This window comes from Lissotriton vulgaris, unplaced genomic scaffold, assembly GCF_964263255.1.
Source record: "Lissotriton vulgaris unplaced genomic scaffold, aLisVul1.2 SCAFFOLD_752, whole genome shotgun sequence".
Classification (NCBI taxonomy): Eukaryota; Metazoa; Chordata; class Amphibia; order Caudata; family Salamandridae; genus Lissotriton; species Lissotriton vulgaris.
The window spans coordinates 720,287-747,257 of NW_028255824.1; the positions used below are offsets into that span (position 1 = coordinate 720,287).

The following is a 26,971-nucleotide window of genomic DNA, read 5'->3' on the forward strand; positions in this document are numbered from 1 at the left end:
CTGAAAGATCTACGACTTCATCATTATAAATTGTGCCATGGTGAAAAACAGATCAGCACGGAGGCAGACATACAGTATTCACAGGCAAACGGAAATTTCACCACACAACTGACTCACGGTAGAAGAACATGAATACTGTTTCTTCTTTTCCTTTCCCCGTATATGTCTGTAATTGGCTCGTTTTTGGCAGCATATGTCCGTTTTTCCATGCAGATCTCTCGTTTTTGGCAGTATGTGTGACCAATTTCCAAGTGATTGTAACGTTTTATGGCAGCAGCTGAGGCTTGAACATTAAAATTACTTCACTTAAATACATTCCATTTCACGTATATAAAGCTTCATTTGAAACATTGCAGGCAGTAGAGGAGGAATTCTATGAACCAAATTCTTAAAGTTACTGGTTTCTTTTAATTCATAAGAAGGGTTTCAACGCATTAAGTTCTTTTTTTTCTTCTTCTTACTTTAAGCTGCAACAGGTAAAAATGTAGCTTTGTTTTGCTTTTGCTGCCACTTGAAACTAGTTACTTATCAATTTAATGCACTTCAAATACTTGTAGCTGTTTTATACATTCACAGCGCTTTAAGGATTACTGGTTACTTGACAGCTTAGTTTCTCTATGCCTTACTTGGTATTGTTTCCTTTGACTTTTCCCTCATCCATCTGGTTTCAATCTTCCTTTGATTGTTATTGGCAGCAAATAGATGTTGTGGGTTCTTTTGCGAGGTGTAGCTCAGGCTGTGTTTGATGGTTCTTCTCTGGTCAGCAGAAAACGTCGCCAAAATGTTGTAAATAGGATGGTGATAGATGGCAGGATACTTCTAGTTGATTACATGTAGATGTATTGTAGGACACAGCTGAGTACAAAACCTCGCCAGCTGACCAGACCATCAACTGACAATCATAGAACACCCTGGTACAAGTTAAAACACTCACAGGTATTCTGGGAGACTAAGGAGGTAGGAACACTAAGGAAGGGCTAAAGACTACTGTCGGCCATATTACAAGAACAATCAATATACAACACTGTAGAGGAAGTTAAGCATGCCTTTTTGCTGTATAAAGGTGTGCGTCAGCTTATCTAAAATGTTCCCTTTGGCCTGTGAGAAATATGGGCGGGGTGCCCTGTTTGCTTCCTATGCACTTAATGAGTTTAGTTATTTTTGCTTGTTGTATGCCTTGCAGCAGAATGTGGCAAAGAAAATGCATCATATTGAGTTAATAGTTGAACCTTGTTGTGAAAGGTTGGGTCTAATTGTGACGCAAGAAAGTCCTTAGGAAGGAGTCCTGAAAATAACCGTTTTTCTCAGTTTATATGAATGTTACATATTTTGGTGCCACACTTTCTTTTCCTTTTATTTAGACTTTAATTCACTACAAAGTCCTAATTTTTCCAATGAAAATTTACCACCATAAACCTGCTCTCTGAATTGGTGACACTCATGAGCACTATTCCTGCCACAGATATTCCCCGCTGAAGTAATTTAGACAAATAACTAAGGCTTTGATCAAGATACAGACAAATGGCTGCCCCGTGGTACAGCTAGCATTGGAAAAAAGCAAAGCTGTAGTTTGCTATCTAGACACATTTGCCAAGCTCACAGACCTGTAAATAAAACCACTTCAGCAGCTGAGCAGTCTTATTTTTATCTCTTTGGGGAACGCCTATTAGTAGAGCAAAATGGACCGTATAAGATTATTCTTAGGCTTTATCAGCACCATTGTGACACCTATATCTCACATTGGGATATTTTGATATAGAATTTCTGAAACTTGCCCATTAATTTAGATTTCCACCCCAAAAACATTAATTCCCCTCGGCAGTCCTTTCAAATGCATTGACCTTATTTAAGTCTTCAGTCCATCAGCCTACCTATGTGAATGATGCCATTACTGGAAGGAAGACCACTTAAATGGCAGCATCCTCAAATTACAGCATGTTTTACTGCAACAAAGATTCTTCACATGGACCCTTCATAGTATAAAGACCAATTTAACGTGCTCCATATTTGATAAACTTCTCAAAGTTGGCAGCGATTTACATTACGTACCCCATCATCTCTCAGAATTTCCTCTGCGCCATCAGGGTAGATTTTGACAAAGGTCAATTTCTGATAGTTACTAACTCATCTAAAATGGCTCCTGTTTGAAGCAAGGATCCACTTGAAGATAGCCTGCATGACACACAAAGCCATTCACCATAACACTTCAGTCTACTTGGCCGATAAACTGAACCCGGCTGGGGGTAGTCTTTCCATAAAAAGCGCAAACTCCCTTTTGTTGGAACCACAGAAGCTCAGCAAAAAAAGTACAATCCCTCCCAAGAATATGGCAGGCACTACAACCTGTAGTGCACTCCTCGACTATCTCTTTAAAAAAAAAAGTTAAAATACTTCTGCTGAACGAATTTCTTCAATAGGAGCCCGGAGGTATCTCAGCTTGACTATTTTCATGTGACGCCTCGGGATCTTGAATCTGCAAGATCAATTGTTACATTGTATCTGTATTGCTGCTTGCTTATTCCTTATTGCTTTTTTTCTCTGTATGTTTGGCTTGTCTGCTATTTGTACTGTGCTCTGATACCCGGATTGGGTCATGTTTGCGCTATACTCCTCAAACAAATAAATATGGTTTGTGATGAGAGCTTTTTTCTGATTGGTTTACTAGGCTCACTGGCATTTACTAGGGTGAAGCATGTGATTCTCTCAATTCTGACTTCTCTGTACAGATTGTAGAAGAATGGCACTAGTTTTCGTAACTACGCGATTCAGCCACTAAACGATGTAGTCTAGGAATATGGAAATAGTGCTCCAGTACACAAGGCTCTTTTCTAGGAAGGACATTAATGTCCTGATATTTTCACTCTGCAAAAATGAACTGCTATTGTTGGAAGACTTCTGAAGATGATTTGCTCATGCAATACCCTTGGACTTACTTCCACACCTATTTCCCCATGACAGTTAAGTGAGTTTCACCCATTGGCTTCCTGGCTGCAGTATAAATGAATGAATGGGTTTGTTTGCTCTCCAGCTGTTATTTATCTTCACCTCACTTGTTTGATTTTTGATTAACCCTCCTAGGTCCAGATTTTCTAAAGTAGGACATGCAAAAAGTGGTTGCAATGTGCACACCAACGTTTTGTGAACAGACCTATGTACTAACAGTTCGGATCTCAAATACAGAATCATAGTGGGTCCCATTTCGACCTACTGCATGAATGTTAATCAGTTAAGTCAAAAATTGCAACCTACTATAATTTGCTGCCATCACAGGGATGGTGGCTTACTGGGGTTAGTAGAACGATATCTAAGTGTTTTTAAATTAAGAAATCATTTTGTCAATTTTTTTTTATTAAATTCAATTCAAGAATTCTTTATTTCGGCAGGCATGACCATAAAAGCACAAGTAAAAAGTATGTCTCAGTTCATACATTTAAATTTCCGAAGGTAAAGTGCACGTGCAATATATTATCAAAGAATTCCGAATAAATACACATTTCTGAAATTTAATAAGGGTGGTACCAATTTGTAATCACAAAAATGGGGTGAAATGATCGAATTAGGCTTAACCTAATTTTAAAATGGCTAGGCGTACACACCACATAGAGAATAAATATTGAGAGACTGAAATCACAATAGGCATACTAGTATCATATTTTAGTATCCTATAGGCCTCCTGTGAGAAAGTGCCATCTTTCTTGCATGGTATGCCCCCACTTTTAGCTGAATTGCTGATGTGCTTTGACTGAGAGTGCCCTGGGTTCCTGCCAATCAGGTGCCCAGGGCCTATGTTCCTTCCCTAAAACTGTGTTGAAACTAAAACCCAATTGGCATCTCTGGCCACATGTCAGCCCCTGGTAAATGGTACCCTAGGTACCCAGGGCTTTGTGACCAGAGAAGACCCCTAAGGGCTGCTGCACTTAAAGTGCCACCCTTAGGGGCCCTGCACCCTGACACACACACACACTGCCTTTGCAGGCTGAGTGTCCTGGTGCAGAACTAAAAAAAAGTCGTCATGGCACACATCCCTGTGTGCCATGCCCACAAACCCACTGCCCTGGCATACATCAGTCACCCCTCTAGCTGGGTGCCTTATGCCAGTGGTGTGGGCACAGGTGCATGGGCCTTGTGCCCCTACAGTACCCAGGGCCATTAATGGGCACTGTACGTGCAGTGATGCCATTAAGAGTATATGGTGCTGGGGGAGGTTGTCATTGCGAACTCCACAGCACCATAATGGCTACACTGAAGCACAACTCTGGGCTCCGGTCATCTTGAGGATGGGGAGCCCTGTCCAATCAGGGATAGGCTCCTGCAAGAAGATCAAGAAACGAGAAGACCTGCCGTGTAGCTGCTAACAAGAGGACGACACCAATTGACTTGGCCCCAGCCCTACCGGCCTGTTGATCCTTGAACCTGCTCCTGCGAAACTCCGGTGCCTTCAGTGGTCAGCAACCTCAAGAACCCCGGAGGACCTGACTGCCTTGAGACTCTACCAAGACTTGAACTCCCACGAGCAATGGCTCTGCTCAAAAAGTAACACCCCTGGCGCCAGCCAGGAACCGCGAATCCAGCACACTCTGCACCCGCCGAGCCCGGCCTGTGCTTGAGTGGACAAAGACCCTGAGGACATCCCCCCAGGCGATTGTGACCTGCAATCCAGCGCCCAAGGACCCTCCTCGACGACCCAGACGACGCCTGCAGCCTCACAACAAGGGACCCCTCCTACCCGGACCAGCATAGGGTAAGATTTCCCGACTTCAAAAGACACCCCGGTGCCCAACTCCTGGGTGCCTACCTATCCTCCAAGATCCTAACTTACTCCTCGAAGTGTTGGTCGCTCCTAAAGAATCTCAGTCCCTGAGCCTGCAGCCTTTGTTCAACTTTCAAGTCTCCCATTGAATAACAATGAGCGCCCAACAGCTCTAAAGCACCCTGCACCCAGCTGCCAGACTTCCCCTGGGAGTGCAACCTTTGTCCTAATCTACTTCCCCGTTTGCCCTTAGCAAGTGACCAGGAGCTCAGCTCCCACAGCCGCGTGGCCTGCTTGCCAGCTGCCACCAACCAAAGGCCCCCTGCCGCCCATAGGCTAACATTGGGCCTAACTACCTCTGCACCCGGCTGCCCCAATGCCGCTGAGGGTATACCAACTGTACGTACCTGAACCTGGGAGACCCCCGAGTCTATGCTCAGAACCTTAACTCTGCCAGTCGAGTACTTACCCAAAAAAGCCTATAACTCACTTTTCTTCCATAGGGTAACATTGACTGGATTCACTTAGAAAATCTTCTAAGTGTGGAGTTTTGAAACTTTAAAATATCAATCTAAAATCAGCCGAACAACGAATTCCGATTTACTCACCTGTTATCAGGAGAGATCCCAGTGCTGGATCTTGGTGCCCAGCACTGACCCTGAAAAGTAATTCTAACCGTACTTGTCAGTAACTTGAATTTCCTTCCATAGGATAACATTGCCTGCTTTTTGGTGAAAAAGTTTCTAAGTGTCAATTTTTGGAACTTACAAATATTGGTTAAAAATCGCCTGTATGGCATAAACTAATTCTTTCAATTGTTCACAGGAGGTGCACCAGTGCTGGATCCAGGATCAAACACTGAGTAAGAAAAAGTTACGATAACACTACTTACCTGCTAAGTAAATTTCCTCACATAGGATAACATTGGTGATTCTATGTGAAAGTGTAAACTTTCAAAATACAATAATATTCCTTAAAAATCACTACTGTAACCAAAACGCTTTTACCCAACTGTTTACAGGAGATGTCCCAGGACTGAATCTAGGATACAGTCCTATGGTTAGAAAAGTAACCCATAAAGTAATTAATTACATTTAACTAGAAATTCTCATTGAGCTCAATGTTGCATTGTTTGAAATTGTGTTGCCTCTTGCAACAACTGTAACTACTGTACTTAAAAAGTCTATTGCGTATTTGGAAAGTGTTTAACTAAAGTAACTCATTCTGAAAAAGTATATTTTGACGCCACTTTGGTTCTAAAAATAAAACCACTATATATTTTTATACAAATAATTGGCCTAGAGTTCAGTTCTTGAGTGTGTGAGACCATTTGTTGACTGAGTGTGTACAGCAAATGCTTTGCACTGTCCTCTGATACTGCCTTACTGCTCTACCATGCTACCACTTTAGAGAGTAAGGTTATATCTAACTTTAGCCTCTGCCAAACGTCTGGGGACTGTGGACTCAGTACCCTACTTTGGTTCAGTATATACAGAGCCACTTTCTTACACCTCCGCAAAGTGATTTGTTCTGAGGTTTCTACTTATCTCTAGTAACCATCTGTGTCTAGCCTTCTTGTATGCCAGGCAAAAAAATAGTATATGTTCTGTCTCCGAAATGTTATTGCAGACTGGACAACCCTGAGTCAGAGTGCCTCCCTCCCCAGTTGTTTATAAAGGCATAAAGTGGCAGTGCTCTGTGCCTAAATTGTAGATAAAGCTTTATGGCTAGGGGAAGCTGGATGACATCCAGAGCAGGTTCCAGCCTATATTGCTCTTTAACCTCTAGGAAGCATGCAGTCAATATGCCAGTCGCGGGGTTCCTCTTTATCTGATTAAGTATAAATTCCCTAAAGATCCACAGGGTCTTTCTGGATATTGACATGCAGCTTCCTTCAGCGTTAACCCATAGGTCGCCCATCCCCATAGCTTCTAAAGAGTTTTTGATATATGCCAGCCATGGGATTTTACTAGCTCCCTGTAAATCTAACACATCCTTTCAGCTCTTCTCTAAAAGCTACTAATTCTGGGGTACTCCAAAGACGTCACCAATGTAGGAGGGGTCAGAGGGCAAGTTCCTCTGCAATTGGGCCGACCCGAGATCCATTTGAAGTGGCGTAAGTAGTGTACTTGTGGGGAGACCTAAGAGTTGCCTAGCAGAGGAATTCTCATTCTTGGATGGGGATCGGATGGCCGATGGCCCCAAATTTCTGTCCAGTACAAGGCCACCCCCTTTTTTGGTGTTCATAAATTTCCATCACCGGTCCAACCATTTTATGGGTACACTTCCTGAGCATCTTTGCTAACCGCCCCATCCCCCCTCCTCCCCGTTCCTGTCCCAACTTTGGGCTAGCCTTCTTTATTTGTGCACTCCATTTTCTCAGTAAGTGTTAATCCTAAATATTCAAAGATGGTCACTTTCTCTAGTGGTTTCCCATCTCTCTCTAAACCTGAACTCTTGCAGAATGAATGAAAGATATCTAGGGCCCTCTGTATTCCCATAGGGGACTTAGATAGTAAGAGGGTATCGTCAGCGAACATCAAGGCGTGAACCTTGAGGTTCGTCAACGTAGGAGCACTTGTGTCACTCCCAGCGATCAGTGTCTCCACTAGGCCGTTAATAAATGAGCAGAAAAGGGTCAGGGCCACGCACCCTTGTCGTACCCATCTATTTATGGAAATGGGGTCAGTGAGCTCGCCATTTTTCCCGTACCTTATTTGGGTATAATTACATTCATGGAGCTGTTTCAAATGATGGTAGATAAGGGGCGGGGCATTTCTAGTAAAATGGACCACAGTTTGTTCCTGTGGACCAGGTCAGATGCCGATTATAGGTCCACAAAGATCAAATAATTTTTATTAAATGCAGCCCATTCTCCTTGAAGGAAAACTAGATGCATTAAAAAAAATACATTTAAAAGTAAGTTTCACTATTTTTTTTCCTCTTAGGAGTAGGGAAGCAGTGGTCCCAAGGAGCACTGCTAACTCCTAATAAAATGTTTTGTCAACATCCACAAATGAGAACTGGTATCTTATGCACCCTTCCTGTTTGCGAGTGGGGTACCACTACCATTGTGTTGTCGGTGAAAAATCTAGTTTCTTCTTTTTTTTTTTTTTTTTTTTTTTTTTTTTTTTGGAAACAGATTTTGATAGATTGCACATATGTGGCAGCATCCTGCATCCTGGGGAAGGGCTGCAGATCAATTACACAGCATCAGATTAATTGCAATCTTAAACATCATTTTGATTCAACTAATACCATCAAAACCTACCAGTTCTACATCCCCCCCCACCCCTTATCCTGCCCCGCCCCCCAATTCCCTCCACCCAGATCCCACCCTCCCCAGCCGCACGAAAGCATCTCATATTTTGTAAGCCATGCTCTAGACTGACAGTGTACAAACACCTTCCCTCCTGGTCCTTTTACGCCATTACCGGGCCCTCTTCCTGGTCCACCGTAATTTCCAACCACAGGCCCGTTAATTTGCCCAACGCTGCCATATCCTGTAATGTTTCCTTGGGCAGCCTCGGGCCTCAAAGATTGGCCGCTCCAACCCCATACAGAAGTCCAGCCCTTTCTTCCACACCAGCACAGAGGGAGCCCAGGGGTCTTTCCTTGCTTTAGCTATATCTCTCTTGGCTATGGTTAAGCCTAGCAGCAGTAGATGCCTTTTAAATGCGTTGCCTCCCACCCCTTCCATCACATGCAGGAAACCTAGTCGTGGAGTACAGGGGAGCTCCCATCCCAAGACCTCAGACATACAGTCCCAGACCTCTTTCCAGAATCTAATTAGGGAGCCACAGCCCCACACTGTGTGAATCAACGTCCCTACTTCCCGTCCACAGCGGAGACAATCTGGGGACGTAATCTGGCCTGCCCTCCACAGTCTCTCCCTTGTAAAGTAGACCCTATAAGTATTTGAATTGAATGAGTCTCAAGCGTATTGCTATAGCCGCACCTCTAGGGGCCTCAAGTGCCTCCCACCAATCTTCTTCCTCCAGCGTCCCCACATCCCCCTCCCAGGTCTCCCTAAGTTTCTGCAATGATGTGGAGCAGTGTATAACTAAGGTCTGATATATTCGAGATATCTTTTTCTCTCCTAGGTCACCCATAAAGACCTTGGCCTCCAGAGGGCTAAATTCGGGCATGGAATCAAGACCCTCCAGGCTCGGGGCAATGGCGTGTCGGAACTGCAAGTACCTAAAGAACTGGGACTGGGGCATACAATACTCCTTGCGCATCTCCTGGAAGGACCTGAGGGCTGTCCCTGACATTACATCTCCCAGCCTGGAGATTCCTTTATTGTCCCAGCCTCGAAAGCCCTGAAGGGACGCCAGCGCAGGTAGGCGTCCATTGTGCCATAAGGGAGTCTCTTCAGTTAGCTTGCCCCACCATCCCATACGACGTAGGGCTTGCCTCCAGAGTTGGAAAACCACCTGGGTGACCGGCGGCAGCCTCCTCCGCAGTCGCGCCGAGTAGAGGACTGTGTGTAGAGTATTAGACCCCATAAGACATCTCTCCAGGGCATACCCAGAGTCCCCCCCCTGTCCCCATACCACCATTCATTCAGGACTAGGAGATGGGAGGCTTGATAATAGGATTGGATGTCGGTCGGAGGTCGCCAGGCAAACACAGTATGTGGGCAGAGAACATGTGCGCAGCGCCACTCGCACTGCCCCTCCCGCCCAAAGGAATTGCCCTAACGCCGAGTCGACCTGTCGGAACCAGTGAAGCTGAATCGGAAAGGGGTGGTTCTGTAGTTGGTATAAAAGTCTCGGAAGGGCCACCATCTTAAAGATGGCTGATCGACTGTAGATAGTGAGGGGCATGCGATACCACGTCTTCATCTCTGTCCGAACCCGGTCCCAGATTGGCACTAGGTTCCGTTGCCAAGAGACCGTAGGGACGTCTGTTATGAACACTCCCAAATACTGGAGTCCCCCCACCGCCACCCGCAGCGTGGATGCCCAGTCCCCAACTCCCGAGCGCTCTCCCAGCACCCAAAGGGTTGATTTGCGCAGGTTCATGTAGAGCCCGGAGACCTCCCCAAAGATCTGCATAATCTCTTAAGACGCGGTCCGGATCTATTTAGATTCGTAAGGAAGAACAGGACATCATCAGTGTATAGCGCCAGTCTATCCGACAGCCTGGTCTCCCATTCGAAGCCACGCAGTTGCGCATCTATGCGCACCCACGCCGCCAGCTGCTCCATGGCAAGGGCAAACAGGTACGGTGAGAGGGGGCAGCCCTGTCTCTTACCACGGCCAACATAAAATGCAGATGACATGGCCCCCGCCACCCTAACCGAGGCCGTTAAGTCTGTGTAGAGAAGTTTCAGATATGACAGGAAATGTGGCCCAAAATTTAGTCGGGGCAGAAGCGCGAACAGGTAAACCCAACTCAGGAAGTCAAATGCCCTGTCTATGTCCGCTAAGAGGAGTGCTGCTTGCTACCCGATATCCCTAATCGCTGCCACCGCCACATGGGCCGGTCTGATATTATGTCTAGTCACCCTGTGGGGCATAAATCCGGCCTGATCTGGGTGGACAAGTTCCGCAATATAGGGCAGGAGACGGTTGGCCAGCGCCTTAGCCAATATCTTAGCATCCACGTTAAGGAGAGATATTAGTAGAAATGATGCATGTTGATCAGGGGGCCTGCCCGGCTTGTGGAACACCACCACCTCCGCGTGCCTCCAGTCCGCAGACGGCTACCCCCCTCCCGAGCCTCTTCTAACGCCGCCCTATAGTGTGCTCCCAGCTGTAAGTGATATTTCTTTAAAAAATTCACTTGGGAACCCATTAGGTCCGGGAGCCTTCCCGGTGTTGAGCTCCCCCAGGGCCCGACCCAGCTCCTCCTCCGTCAGTGGGAGCTCTAGGCCATCCCGCACCTCCTCCGACACAGCACAAGGAGGCAGATCCACAAGAAATGTATCCACTGTGCCCGCAGGGAGGCACTCCTTAGTGGCATAGTATGTTGCAAAACTTTCTGCCAACTCCTTAGGGTCCATGATCGGGGCCAAATCCGCATCTTGGATCCCCGGTAGGGTCCGTGCCTGGAACGTATTCTGGCACAGCCGGTGTAGCATAGTCCCGGATTTGTCCCCCCATTGATATATCCTGCTGCGCGTCGCCAGCCACACCTGTCGCGCGTCATCAAGAAGTAGTGACGCATAAGACTGCTGTGACAAGAGGAGCTGCCCCACCACATGACTCACCATTTACGCTACAGCGTCTCTCCAGAGCCTCTGTCAGCCGCGACCCTCACTAACTCTGCTCTGCGCTTCCTCCGGGCAGCCGCACACCAAGCAGTGTCCACACCACGAAGCGTGGGTTTCAGAGCCTCCCACACCATCCCAGCATCCGTGGCCGACCCCACATTTTCAACCAGATAATGCGCTATAGCTCCCCCCATATGTATCCTATACTCCTCATGCTGAAGGTGCCATGTGGAGAGGCGCCATCGGAAGGGCTGCCGCTCCCTGTCCAAAAGCAGATCTATCGTAACCAGGGAGTGATCCTACAGCCCACACGACAGTATAGCCGCATACTCCACTCTTCCAATGACTGGTCGAGGGACAAAAATATAGTCTAATCTGGAGAAGGATTTGTGGACCGCTGATAGGAATGTATATTCCCGACTATGTGCATGCAAATAATGCCACGTGTCCACCATAATTTGGTGGACGTTCCAGCTACCTGGCCACCCCCAGGTCGACCTCTATCCAAACGGATGTCAATGACATCATTCTAGTCCCCCCCCCCCCCCCCCCTCCCCCCGCCCCTATCACCGCTAGTGCGTCAGGAATGTCCGCCCATACTGCAAACAATTTCTCCACCAGTGACCACTGTAGTGGGGGTGGGGCATACACACTCCCCAGCACCAGGGATTCCAAAGTCCGCCCTCCTACACCCCTGAACCCCCCCCCCACCCCCCACCCCACCGCCTCAACTCAAACAGTCGGAAGCGCCGTACACCACGTGACCGAACGGCCCCTTCTCAACACCATGAGTACACAACCAAGTCACCTGCAGCCCCCTATGTACTGTAAAGGCACCTTAGCATCAAAGTTCCTCTGCCTGCAGGTCGATAGTTCAAGGATCAGGTACTGGAGGTTCGAGGGCGACCCCCTTCCCCTCCACAGCTCTGCTTTAAAGGACTGCCTCTGCTGTTGCACCAGTCTTGTATAGTCAGGGAAAATCATGATCTTCTGATTTTCATATAGGAGGGGATCCTTCGCCCTTGCCTGCTGTAGGATAGTATCCGGGTCGTGGTAGTTCAATAGCTTAGCTATCACCGGCCGAGGACGGGCCCCCACCGGTGGCTTTTGCACGAGAGCCCTATGTGCTCGCTCTATCACGAAACATCGTGAGAGGGAGTCCGGAGGGAGCCAGTTCTCCAGCCACTGGGCCAGGAAATTCTCCATGTTGCCTTTCTCGCAGCCTTCTGGGAATCCAACGAAGCGCAGGTTATTTCGCCGGGCCCGCCCTACCGCATCCACCGCTTGGAGCGCTAGGCCTTTCTGTACACTCTGCATGCTGGCAACTTTGCGCTTCAGGGCCTTCCACATCGTCTTTCACTCCCGAGATTCTGGTTTCTGCCTCCGTAATGCTGGCCACAGCGTTGCATAGATCCTGACGCAGCAAGGTTACATCCGCACCTACGGCCCCTATTTTCGCGTCCAGCATGTCTCTAGATTGAGTCATAGCTGCCATCAGCGCCGCATTGTCCGGCCAAGTATCTTGATGGCCACCCGTGGCTCCGGCGCCTCCACTGTGCCCGGTGAACTTGTCAATAGGCCCATGTTTTGCCGACCCTCCACCACTCCCGCCATTGCCAAAGGTAGACTGGGACACTCACAAGGGGCCAGCTACCGTGTGTACCAGTGAACCGTCTCTGGGACCGCCAGTCAATGAGGGATGCCCAGTCCTTGTGCCCCCTCAAGACCAGCGCCAGTCCGTCTGGCTAGGCGGCAGGATCTATGCTCAACGCCCACTCCGCCGGATGTACAGTAAGGAGGGCAGCCCCAGCTCCTTCCAGGCCACTCACAACTTGCACCAGCCAAGTGCACCTGGCCACCAGCTACGGCTCACAATCTCACTCCTCCGCCGGTGCTCCCATCCATCCCGTGGCCCCGGCACCAGGAAGGCGACACATGTCCTGCCAGTCTCGGCGTGCTCCCAGGTGACCTTCCTCCACTGCTGCGCACAGGGCTGTGCTGGACCCCACTCCAGGCCGGGCACACTCCTGCAGCTCTTCAGCTGCGTCCACTGAAGGCCGACCTGCCTCCCCGAACACCAGACGAACAGTCACACTACGGTAACCGCCACCTCGGGCGGCGCTAAAATCCAGCTCCCGGCTCCGCCACAGGTCTCCAGGCCTCACCCTTCGAAGGTCCCAGCTCAGCCACGAGGAGAGGATCGGGCCACAACAGCGGCTGTCTGCTCCCAGTAGTAGTCCCTCTGAGGCTGCAGATGCCGCGCGGGGAGTTTAAGAGGCACCCATACCTCCGGCCCTCACTCAGCCTTTCAAGTCGCCACCAGCACGCCGGGCCCGGTGGGTCACGAAACTCGAGGCCCCGGCTTCTCCACCCCAGACCAGGCCGCGGAACGCCGCTCCTCCTCCCTCCGACTCCGGGCACCGCAGCGCTCCGCAAACGTCACCGGAGCGCAGCAGCTCGAACTAGCGCACAGTGTCTTTTCTCCAGGCAGCAGGGCGTATCAGGGGAACAGGATATTAGGCGGATAATTCACGGGCAGGACGGAGCTCTACTAGGCTGCGTCTGCCATGTTGGCCCGCGTAGCCACGCCCCCCCCAAAAATCTAGTGTTAAGGGTTTCTTTTTTTTTCGTTTGTGAGCACAAAGCAGCATGATTTCCTATTTGTATTAATGTTTTTTTAACGGGAAAATACAGAAAGTTCGTCAACCTTTAGAAGTTTTTATGCGCTTTTATACACGCTAGATACATATCCGTATAGATTGACATCTTGGTTAGTTAAAGAGGTAAGAGTTCTTTAAAGAAATTCAGGTGTGCATATGCATTTGTATTAAATACTTACCTTTTGTATTGACAAATTGTATAATTGTGCTCTTACATGGCTGAAACACGATAGTCTCTTTAATTAGATAAAGAAATGTACATCAGTTACAAATTAAATTTTTTAACAAAATATAAATACAGAGGTGTTTGACTTAAATCATGTTGAGTTGTAAGGCTCTCCATTGGTTCATGTCCAAGTTTAGATGCACGCAATTCTGACATTAATTACCTTTTTAGGAAACAAACCCTGAATCTGGAGGGGACTTCCGAATGTTCAGTATTGTCTAATGGTACTTGTTTGGGGAAGAGACAGTCTGAGTAATTTAAATAGTTCCATGGTCTTGGTAGAGTTTTATATATTTATTTTAAAGCTTTCATTTCCTTTCACCCAGTCTTCCATTTATTACAAAGTCCTTACGTTTTCAATTGAAAATATTCCGAGGTATGCTACAAAAGTGCTCACTCAAATGGTGATATTATCAAACTGTGTTTCTGCAACAGAAGAGCGTCACAGAAGTAATTCAAACAAGAATTAAAGACTTTGGCCTAGCTACAACCCTATTAAAGTATAAAGGGCATTACATCCAAAAAGGCTTGCACATTGATACAGCTAAGAGTCACAAAAGCATACACACAGTGGAATATGTGGATTTTTTTGTCTATGCATTTGTCTATGATTAATCTGTATCCCTTGTTTGGCTCTATGTTGAACATGTTATGCACCATTATCTTACAGGTACCCGTGTTGAGGCCTATGGATCTAATGGTTGAAGCGAGCCCACGAAGAATATTTGCTAATGCTCACACGTATCACATCAACTCTATATCTGTCAATAGCGACTATGAAACATATCTGTCTGCAGATGACTTGCGGATTAATCTGTGGCATTTAGAGATTACCGATAGAAGTTTTAGTATCCTTTTCAGTGAAATAACCAAGAATTTTAAATCGCCAGCATGTATATATTACTCTGTAAAATGATTTACTTTGTTTCTGTTCAATTTCAGTATTTCAGTGCTTTTCCGGAATTACATAGGCCTACTGAATAATCACAACAAAGTCTCCCACTTGCAAAGTAGTGTATGAGTAGTGAAACTGATGAGTTAAAATGTTCAAATTGTGCATACTATGCAATTGGCATAGTCTAAAGATAAAGGAAATTCAGCTCATGCACATTTATCTAAATATACGTAAGTTTGGTCTAGGGTTTGTGCCACTAGGGCAAAATGTTGTGTGTAACTGATAAAGGAACAAAGAGGATTTTTTTTACATGGGTTTGGTCACATTGTGATTCTATATTCTTAGTTTACCATAGGTAAAATCCAGATGTACTAATACATCTAGAACCAATTGCTAAAGAAATAGCTGTCCACATTGGATGGCTTATTAGTACAATCACTTGCAAACAAAGAGTACAATTTTATAGTTTTCTTTGCATTTTAATGAGCTTTAATGCATCCTTTCTCATTTCAGGTGACCGAATGACCGGTTTAACTGCTGTTTCTCCTTATTGCAATTTACTATTGATCGTCTTGAATTCCTGTATCCTCACTTGTTAATAGAAAAAAGGTTCAGTGGCATCTATGGCTTTAGATACACATGTTCTGCATACTCCTGCCATGTAGTGTTGTATTTGGATTTGAACAAGTAGTTTTTCTTCTAAGAAGATTTTTTAGTCACAAGATCGAGTGTCATTCTCGGTGATACTTCGCAACGGCATTGACTTCTTTATTAGATTTTCTCTCCGCTGTCTGTATCAGACCTGTGACTAGCCTCCGTGTTTAACTCCGTTCAGTGTGCGTCTTCGGTACTATTCTCTCTTAGATGGTATAGTTTGTCTCAATAGTGCTTTTCATCGTTGTGCCGTCAAAACTTCAGTTCACGCACCGACCCGTCGCCCTTCGGTGCGCTGCCCATCTCGGGCCTTCCCTCTCACTTGCAGTCGGAGCTGAACATTAGTTCCTGATGGAACAAACACCTTTTCGATTTTGCCCGCAGTGCCATTCCAAATATCGACATTAAGTGTGCAACTTTTGCCTCTCACCCGATCGCCATGAGACAGACTGTGACGCCTGCAAGTCTTTCCGTTCGAAAAGACTCTCCAGGATGAAACGACTTGTCGGTTGGAGATGTCTTGTCGAAGTAAAGACGACGCATGATATTTTCGTGGCCAAGCACGCCCTAAGAACATGCTGCTGAGGTAGAACAAGAGGTTTTCTCCTTTAAAAAAAATTCCGACGTGGAGGCGCAGTTAGAGTACACCCTGCCTCCTAGGCAGCGTATGAGTACTATTACCCCAGACCCTGGTCCAAAACCCAATCAGCCTTTAACATTTTCACCCTTCCCAATACTAGAGGTTGTGGTACCGCGATATGAGCATTGTCAGATCCGAAAAGACACTGGATGCCCCACCCCCTGGGACCTGAACTGAAAATTTCCACTAAAGTTAGGTCCTTGTGTTGACCCCCTCTCATCAAGCGCAGACTTTTGTCTCCACCCAATCTTCGGAACAGACTCGCCCGCTGACCACAGCTACCTCGGTGCTGAGCAAAAAAAACTCCTCAGTTCCAAAAACCTCTATTTCAAAATCGACAAAGACCAAAACCTCAAAGCATTCCTCAGTTCCCATGTCTCCGGTCTAGCCTATCCTTGAAACAATGGACGTTAGACAGTGAAAATACCAGATTCAAGAAGGCACTGAGCGAGTAATGGCCTCTTCTCCACCAAAGAGACAATTAACTTTTGAGGATGCATTGAACGCTCCTGTTCCTCTTAAATACAGGTCAAAGGACAAGGCTACCAGCCCTACTCATTCTCCACCTCCACTGCCTTTCGCATCACCTCCACTGTCCCCTCCTTCTCCTACATCTCCACATCACCACCCTTTTGATGTTAGACCTGCAGGGTCATCTAGGTCAAACAATGGGTGAATGGAAGAGCTGTTAGGGGATCCAGACCCATGAGACACATAAGATACAGAATCTATAACACCCAATGATCCAGATCTTTATTCAGCCCGCCCCTCCCCTCGTTAAGAAGCTAGTGCTTATTAACAGGTCATTGCTAGAACACCAACTTCCCATGAGGTTGAGCTGCACAAGGAGTCTGATAGCCTCTCACCCACTCACAAAGATGCACATTGCCAATGCTACCTGGTATGCTGCGGCACGCTGATGACACCTTAAAAGAATATATACGTGCCAGGGTTATTGCCCCACGGGTAGATAAGAAATTTAAAGTGGCTCCATCAGACCCCCTCTTCATACTCAGTCAGGTACCACCAGAGTCCATAGTTGCCACTACTGCTCATAAGAGCTATTAGCCAGGCAACTGGGGATTCGCCACCTCCTGAGAAAGAGGAAACATATTGACGCAGCTGGGAAAAGAGTAGCAGCGCAGGCAGCTAACCACTGGCGCATTGCCAGTTCCCATGCCCTTTGAGCACGTTATGATAGGGCCCAGTGGGATGAGATGAAGGAACTACTACAGTATCTCCCTGTGGATCATCGTCGAAGAGGGCAAAAAATTGTTACAAAAGGTCAAGCAATCATCAAAAATTCCATTAGGTGTCCCTTAGATTCAGCAGATACAGCCGATAGATATCAATACCAACAAGCTGCTTAGGAGACTGTAACGAGGGGGACCCGGACCCGCCAGGCTTACCTGTGTCCCCTCTCTTTACACAGCACACCGAGACCTGGAAGACACCGGACGCCGCGTACAAACATGGTCCAGAAGCAACAACGGAACCTTGTTTCTTTAATTGGGCGGAACAGGACCCGGACCACACCCTCTCGTCCGAGGTAAAACCCAGCCCAGAGAACCAGCAGGTGTGTTTTACACCCGGAGGTGATTGGAGTGAGGACGGAGCGGACTGGGAGTACGGAGCAAGCGAGGAAGACTGGGGAGAGAGCGGAGTAGGCTAGCAGTGACCATCGGAGGAAAGAGGAGGCGAGCGGAGAAGTGGAGTCGAGCGAAGACCATCTGAGGAAGGAGGAGGCGAGTAGAGCGGAGGAGTCGAGCGGAGACCATCGGAGGAAGGAGGAGGCGAGTAGAGCAGAGGAGTGGTGCGGCGACCATCGCAGGAAGGAGGAGTCGATCGGAGACCGGCGGGAGACGGAGGCAGGTCGAGGAGAAGAGAGGGGAAGAGCGAAGACCGAGACGTCTGCGACATGCCAGGAGGCCAACAGAGAGGCGCTTCGCCCTGCCACACTTCCTGGGAAGTGTGGCTCGAGCAGGTACGGTCACGCTTTGCGGGCTGGGCGGGTCGTAGGTGGGTTAAACCTCCCTGAACAACCGACCATTTCCTAGTGCAAACCCCTACCCTCACGAACCCTTCACTTGAATCTGGGTCGGTAAACTGCACGTGTGTCACACACTCCCTTCCCTGTGCACGAGCCACGGCCCCATCCTAACCACACTTTCTTTCTTCCATGGTACGCTCGACGGGACAACGAGATATCCGGAGGAGAGGCGGCCTACAAGTCCCAGAATCCCCAGGGAACACCGAAGAGTCTGAGCACTGAAACGCCTGGATCGACTCTCGGAAGAGACGGATACGCCACTGCCATACTACCGAAAGACGATCCAGAAGAAGCGTTCATATAAATTAATAAAGCCATCTTTACCCCGACCTCCAGTGTCCGTGAGTCTGTTCGAACGCCCACAGAGACATACCAGAAGTCCAACAGACAGTTCTCAATATGCCCTTTGACAAAGACCATCTTTTTGGCCCACAGGTAGACACCACCTTAGATAAAATGAAAAAGGACACAGATACTCCTAACACTATTGGGGCCTTACAGACTACTACACCTAGAGGCTCCTTTTGTCGCTCTGGCTTCAAGGGAGGATATACATACACCACCACAGATGCCTCCACTTTTCAGCTAAGTGGGCCAATCCACCTACAGTAAGGCCTATTTTAGAGGCTCCTTCAGAGGTGGTAACAATATAGGCAGAGGTGCTTCGGCACGTGGAGCACCATCCACTGCAAAACAGTGACTTCCCAATCCTTCCCCTGACCACAGTCTGTCAGGGGAGACTACAATTTGTTCACCGGTCTGGGAGTCCATCACCACAGACCAGTGGGTACTAGTCATTATCCAACATGTCTACTGTCTGGAGATCATTACCTTGCCACCAAACATCACACCTCACACTCACAGGTTATCACAGGATAACTTAACACTCCTCAAACAAGAAGTCGAAGCTCTTCTACTCAAAGGTGCCATACAATCAGTCCCTCATCAACAGCAAGGCACAGGGGTATATTCTCTACCCTTTGTGATTCCAAAAAAAGGACCTACACTGAGATAAATCTTAATCCTCAGACCTCTCAACTACTACATTCTAACAGAACACCTCCATATGGTTACTCTACAGGATTTCATTCCACTTCTACAGGGCGACTTTATGGCAGCACTTGACCTTATGGACGACTACTTTTACATACCCATAGAATTTACTCCCCTTAAATACCACAGATTTGTTGTAGCGGGAAAACACTGCAAATTTAAAGTTTTAACTTTCGCAGTGGCCCCTGGAGTTCACAAAATGCTCGGCAATAGTTGTGGCACATCTCAGAAGGCAAAACGTTCCCGTATTTCCCTACCTGGACAACTAGCTCATCAAAGTCAGTACTTAGCTTCAGTGCCAACAGTACACTCAATTGACTCTGGATCTACTTCACAGCTTGGGGTTTACAATAAATGTTCCTAAGTCTCACCTTCAACTTCTCCAAATTCAACCATACCTGGGAGCAATCCTCAACACCAGGTCCATATTGGAATATCTCAATCCAGCTTGAGTTCAAAACTTTTTAAAAACTCTGCCACATTTCAACCAAACTTAATTCTGACAGTTCAGACTGTTATGCGATGATGACCTCTTTTATTGCCATAGTTCCCACGTGCAATTGTATTTGCGTCCCCTACAGTAGTGGTTTCAATCACAGGGTCACCTCCAAGATCTGGTAATGAAATACTGCCACATAGTGCTGTGCAAATAGAAAGGTGCAAAGTTTAGCCTGTCGAAGGACTAAAGTTAGTCTGTGTCACTCGTTGAGTGCTATTCTGATGGCAGGAGTATGCAAAGTATGTGAATCTACAGCAGTACATGTCATGAACAGATGCTGTGCATTATTCCACCATCTAGTGGTTTGGAAACATTCTTGTTTTATTTATTTTATATTTTTGTAGCTATGCACAACGTGGACCACCCTCTGGTGGTCAGTTCTTTCCTTGTGTGACATAAAGAGGGTCATTGAGAAACAAACCTTTTTAAGTTCTTCCTCAACTGTCGCCACATATTCACAAATAAATTTCCCACCAAGTCTGCATCTTTTGTCTGCAGAAGCATCACAAGTACAAGGACTAAGAGGCTTGTGCCGAGCTCGTCCAAAGGCACATTAGGTACGACGTCAACAGAGGCTAGAACATGACACCATTGCGGGCACACCTAAGACACAGGAATCTCTTAAAGGCTTCAGCTTATTTAGTAACGATAAACAGAATGTCTGAGGCTGAACAGCACAAGGAGCTGAGTCAGACAGCCAAGACTTAACAGTCGGCGCCGGAAAAAGGAATGCGTCGAAGGCGGCGAAGAACTCTGAGAAGAAGCAACTAAAGGTAACCAGACTGGCGAAAGGCATATACACCAAGACCCGGGCTCAAAGGCAGCCTCTATATCGAAGGTTAGCACAGACAAAGAGCCACATGGGTTCAGACAAGAAAATACTGATGGAGGCAGATCGTTGACCAGACCTTCTTTGCACACTTCCCCGCAAGAAGGGCAAGGAATCTGGGACGGGAGAGGCCTCCAGGTTGAAAAAGAGAACACGCGCGGCACTGAACAAAGCACGCTTGAGGTCAAGCGACAGAAGCAAGTACTTGAGGCTGAAATGGCTGCCCAGCTTCAAAGAAAGGAGTACAATGACTCCTTGACTGAGTTTCACTTCTCGACAAGGCCATTCACAGACTCCAATTGTAATATTCTGTCAACGCATTGTGAAAGACTCACCTCTGTCTTCTGTAGTCATAACAGTATGTGAGGATGTAACTTATTCCTATGTTGCTAGCGAGTTGTCGAATCTGTTAAGTGAATGTTATAGTTTCTATATTTAGGGATGTCCCGGTTTACCAATATAAATGTTGTGAAAATGTTTTCCATATATATCTTCAACATTTGTGTCGTAATGGTAATGAATTCCGGTACTTAGGATGATCTGAGAACTTTTTTAGTACACTTTGAAGTTGTAGCATGTTAATCGTGCCATTTTGTGTTAAATTCCTTTACCCAGTTATCTCTAGACATTGTAGATATTAAGCCTGCCAACATGGAAGAACTGACAGAAGTAATTACTGCTGCTGAGTTTCATCCACACCATTGTAACACCTTTGTTTACAGCAGCAGCAAAGGGACTATTCGACTGTGTGACATGAGGGCAGCAGCACTCTGCGACAGGCACTCGAAACGTGAGTCATAAAACAGTGTTTCTTAACCCCTTCGATGCTCATGACGAGCTGAGCTCGTCATGAGGCATGGTTGAGCTGTGCTGATGAAGAGCTGAGCTAGTCATGAACAATGGGAATAGAGATCATGCAGCACAGGAGGGGAATTGCTACAGCTGCGATGGTGTTAAATAACTTTTTGAAAGCCTTCATTCCCTACATACAAGTATGGTCTTAAAAACGCTTTGGGTTTCTCTGTACTTAATGTGCATCATGGTTTAGTTTTTACTATAGTGAATGTAACTGTGCATTACAATTGCTTTCTGTGGGCATGCAATACTGTTTTGTGCAACACCTACATCTTTGCTGGCTTCTATTTTTGTCAGTTTCTTTGTGTTATGTATTACAGCATTCCTATAGTGGCTAAAACCCCTATGTGGGACACTGAAGTGCTTTCATACATGGTTAGCAAGCTATGCCATATACGGTGTGTGGTTTGAAGAGTGTTGTCTTTGTTATTTTATGTGGGAAGTGTTTCCATGAAATGAGTGGTGCAGTTATTGTGGTAAGTGATGCAGTGCAGCAGATAATGAAGTGTTAGAGACCGAATTGCACGTTTATGGTTTCAGTATGCTAGGAGCTTTGAACAGCTCTACAGGTCACTTTACATTATTTCTTACGTTTTTAGTTTGCCTGGCAGGTTACTGCACTGGGTTGTCCAGGTTGATGTTGTGTGTTTAGATGTGGTCCTGAGCTAGCAGGGTTGGAGGGAGAGAAGTGGAGGGGTTTGCTGGGATGGGCATTGTTACTATCATCCAATATCTGACATTGTGAAATATAAAGAAGCAGTCGTAGTGTATAGAGATTTGGAACTTGCATAGGTGGACTCGAATATAGAACTCAGTGTCCAAGAGTGCTTTCCAGAACTCTTCAGTTGTACCGTGCCTGTTCATTTGTTGATGGCTGGTTATTTGCAGTACTGTACTGGTGATGGACAACCCTTGTAGCAGATGTTTATAATGTAAGAGGTATAAGTTACATTTGGCTAATGACCTCTATGTAATATGGTCTTTGTATTATTGTGGACCAGAAATGTTATAACTGAACTTACATAGCCATATTTTGCCTCGGCGAACCTTTGATTAGTCCTTCTTAGCTTCCATGCATATCAAAAGTAGTTTGCTCGTTTGGTTGTTTCCAATCTGTGGGTTGTAAGCTAAAGATTAAGCTTAAGGTTATGATTGCCTTTGTGGGTTCTGCTACCGAGCTGTGCGGTGGTGCAGTTCATGCCATGCCATGTTTTCAACTGTCTTCAGCAGTGTATTTGCTTCTGGATGCTTAGAATGTAACCTGTATCAAGTTCCAGAGCATTGCAGCTTGTTCTGAGAAAGTAGTGCTTCCTATGAGTTTCTTATGGTATAAGTGGTGCATAACTGAACGCAGTGTCCTGTTTTGTTTGTATTGCCTGAACTTAACTTGTAGGTATAGCTGTCATTTTCCTTTGGAGGCTCTAGACAATGCAGAATGCCTTGAACATTGCCCTTCTAGCTATAGGTAGCCACTGGAACGATTACAGGACTGGAGTCATGCATTCTCTTAGGTGAATTACGTATAATGAATGAGCGCCAAATCTGAGGTAGTGTTTTCATTGTGTAGAAGGCAGTCTTTGTGGCATTATTAGCATACTGTCAAGGATAATCCTGAATCCATGGTTACTCCTAGGTTTTTTAACTTCTCTTGATGTTGCCAGAGGGGCCTAAAGTTCTTTCGGACATATTGTGGTAGGCTGGTAGCTTTCCCAAGTCATAATCTAACTTTGCAGCTTTAGGTGGTTATTAATCATCCATGTGTTTATGGCACGAAGGGAGTCAAGTTTTGAATTGTGGAGGTCTTCGGGCCTTTCATTTACAAAATGTTTTGGGTGCCATCTGCATTGTTGTAACAGGTGAGTGAATTAATCAGTTTTGTTAAGGGGGCTAAGAAGATATTGATAGAGGGGATATGATGATCCCTTGAGGAATGTCACAATGTTGTGTGTGAGGGGGTGATGTGAAAAAGGCTCGGTAGACTACACTTTGTGAGCTAGGAAGCAATCCATTTTAAAGCAGTTTCAGATTCCAATAGTGTGAAGTCTTTGCAGTACTGTGTGGTGGTGATGGACAGTGTCAGACCGAGCTTATGAATCCGGATATTTTGATGCAGCTACTACGTTTTCCCTACTGAGTTTTAGATCACTCAAGATGAATATGCTGGCTGACTCTGTACCTCTGCCTGGTCTGAAACCGAACTCATGGTCTGACAGTAAGTCATCATGGTTGGTAAAGTTACAGAGCTGAGTATACACTGCTTTCTCATTTTTTCCCCCTGAAATTATCCATTTGATATGGGCCTGTAGGTTGCTGGATCAGACGGTTAGATGTTTTTCTTTTTGAGGAGAGGTCTGATGTCTGAGGTTTTGAGCTCAGGTGGGAATGGACCTAGTTCTGGGGACTTGTTGAGTTGGCATCTTGCTACCACTGCACAGGTTGAGCGAAGGATATCATTAAAGATTCCTTGCACTTCTGGGTCTGATGGTGATACTTATGGTCTGGCTGAAGTGATAATATTGAGGAAATCTTTTTGTGACAGTATATCTGTATTTTGTGTACATTGATGGATGGTTATTGGGATCTCCTTCTCCTATGGTGGGGTTGTGTATTTTTGTGGTGTTATCCATGTTTGTGTTGTCCATGTTCTCTGAGGTAATTTTCAATCTTTTTAATTTTTAAGATCAATTCAGTGTAGATTTTGTCACAGAAGTCTTGTGATGGCGTTTGTGGGCAAGTTTTATAGTCTGCTCGGCCGGTTTTACAGTGGTTTTCCCGAATATTAAAACCAACATTGCCTGAAACAAGCTCAAATCCATATTGTCTTCTATTCGTTAAGACACTTATACAGTGTGTCTTTACAAATTTAAGCTGCCCTAACTTGTGAGCATGAGCCACTTTTTTATTAGCTTTAGATGTCACTAAGGGGGTGACTTCATTTTGGTGCCAGGGCCTGGTTTCTGACCCAGTTCGACCTTTCCCATGGCTATTTGGAATTTAAAGTCAGTATTTTGAAATACTCGATTGGAGCAAGTCAGTGACCTGGGTACTCAGGATTTCAAGAGACTGGTTTCTTAGCCTAAAGATAAACTTCAGTTATTGCTGTATCAGAATCACCAGTTAGGGGCCATTATCACTCTGGCTGGAGTTTAACAGTATTACAGCAAGAAGCAACAGAATACCCACAGTTCACCTGCAAGAAGAAAAAAATAAGTAAAAAAATTAATAGGTCCTGCTGAAGTGGAAACAATGTGTCATGTCCATTGAAACGTAAGTCGACACGTACGTCGAAGTAAGAGTATGATGCCCCAGCCATCAGCATTCTACCAAACAGAACTAGCCAGTCAGGTTTACTTTAGTTATAATTAGAACACACCCAGCCTTTAAGTACTGAGTGTTCCACTAATTTGTTTGAAAAAAATGTATTTTATTCAAATTTTTCATTGACTTCTTTGTATGTCCTCAAAGGGACATTTATCAAAACAATCCAGTATACATTCAGAAAATAATGTGCGCAATATATACAAGTGTTGGATCTGTACACAATCAATACTCAAAATTCAGAAACACCAAAAACAAAAATCTACACAAATAAATTGATACAATGAGAAACATTAAACACAAGCACCAGTCCTTCAAATAATATACCAGAAGACAGGCGGACAAGGGGGTTCAAAGATACTGCCTGCCTGTCTAACTGTCTGTGGTTGGGTATTTTGAGGATTGAACAACTAGGGGTGATAAGAGTGGTATTATTTAGTCCCTAGTTGCACCCTTCTTCCTTGACACAGGCTGGGGGTCAATGCGTTTCGAACCACAGAACGATTGTGGGTTCTCCTCAGGACCGGGACTGGGTGAATCCGTTGCTGCAGGTAGCATGCAGGGGCTACAAAGGTGGTGGGCAGCCTCACACAGTGTGGAATTTCTGAACTTGAGAACGAGTGAGGTACATGTTGGAGATTCGAACGCCCAGTAATTAATCCGGAGATCCGAGTATGACACTGGTTTCCTTCGGTTTGGAATCGTTCGGTAAATGAACTGCATTCGTTCCTCGACCTCCGGCGTCAGCCATCAGCATAGCATCTAAAGGTTGATATTTCCACCGCAAGTTTTTTTTCATCTATGTATGCGATGCTGCACTGGGGAGTGTGAATGTGTGTAGTATGTGTCAGTGATAGGAGTGTTGACTATGTGAATGAGGTGTCAGTGTGGGTTATACATTTTTGGTTAGTAAAATTGGTGTTGGTTCCCTGAGAGGAACATTTTTAAGAATGTGTACAGATTAGGAGTTTTCTGCACAGATTGTGATCATTATAAGAAAATGTACTATTGAAACTTGTTGATATATTGTAAAAGAAACAATGTTTAAAAATAGTGACAATATAAACTAAGATTGTTATGTGATTGCTTTTAAAAGAGAATAATGAAATAAAATAAAAAAATGTTTTTTATGCAATTTAAATCCTTGTGTTGAGAAATCATGAGTTAATGACCCGTTGCTATGCTATCACTAGCAAGTATTGAAGTATTTAAGGTCACGTGGGAGGTTGTTTGTTAAACCCGATGCTATTCGTGCCACAGTGGGTGAGGCAATCCTGGTTCTCAGAATTAATACAACTATTCCAGAAGAATATTCAGAAAGTGCCAAATAGGTTGGATTTGCTGTCTATGCAAGATGGAAGGTTGCTTCACCCAGAACCAGAGTATTTAAAAGTTAGCAGATAATTCAATCTCTGTCCGTAGGTAAGCAAGAAAACCCCAGAGCTAGAAAGTGTTACATAGTTAACTGGAAAAGAGATTCACTTTGGTGTTTTAAAGAAGTTTTATTAAAAACGAACAAACGAGATAAGACAGTGTTAAAGTATTTACCACATCTTCTAAAATGTAAATGGACTCGTGCATCTTTTAAAGGTTCAATTAGCAGCAAAAGTGACTTACACAAGAGGCCACATTGGGAAGTTTTTTTTACAGCACCAGTCAAAAAGCGTTTTCCTATAGGAGCAACGAGAATGTCCCCTCCAACAAAGGTATCAGCATCCACATGGAACTTAAATATAGTGCTCACACAATTGATGAAGGCACCATTTGAACCTTACACTGAAAAAAGAAGGGAGGTCCCTGTATTGTATCCAATCTGGGACAAGGGGAAATAAGCCAAAAAACAGGATATGTCCCAACTAAACACAGATCGCTATGTCGGTATAGCTAATTATACCAGTAGGGAAAATAGATCACATTCTAATGGAGACCACACTATAGGGAAAAAATGCCAAAAGCCACTTCAGTGAATCTACACATTACAGTATCATCATAAAAAAAATTTGTGGCCAAGCATGGAATGCTGATATTTTTGTGATTAGAGTGCAGTGTTTATCCAGAAGGAGCAGGGAGGCCAAAGTAACCGATAAAGATTATTTTTAATTGATCAACGTACAAAGGAGGACAACCCCTACAAACCATATGCCGGCTAAATATCAGCATTTCATGCTTGGCCACTAATTGTTTTTTATCCCGAATATATCAAGATATTAAGGTACCCTTCTGGTGGCTCCTCTGGACACCCTTTATCTTTACTTCATTAAGAGAGCAGATTAATTTGAAAATATCTAAAGGATCAGAATCACATTATCCTCATTTGGGCCC

The 26,971-nt window shown here is 45.5% G+C and overlaps 1 protein-coding gene across 5 annotated transcripts in view; it reads left to right on the forward strand.

Annotated features, from left to right (window-relative positions):
• LOC147658884 (serine/threonine-protein phosphatase 2A 55 kDa regulatory subunit B alpha isoform) overlaps nucleotides 1-26,971 on the forward strand; it is a 433,385-nt gene that overhangs the window by 276,265 nt on the left and 130,149 nt on the right. For all 5 annotated transcript variants that reach the window (XM_086952059.1, XM_086952062.1, XM_086952061.1 and 2 more), the window contains 2 exons: nucleotides 14,527-14,704; nucleotides 21,102-21,266. In XM_086952059.1, coding sequence (XP_086808185.1) covers nucleotides 14,527-14,704; nucleotides 21,102-21,266 — 343 coding nt within the window. The remainder of the gene's footprint in view (nucleotides 1-14,526; nucleotides 14,705-21,101; nucleotides 21,267-26,971) is intronic.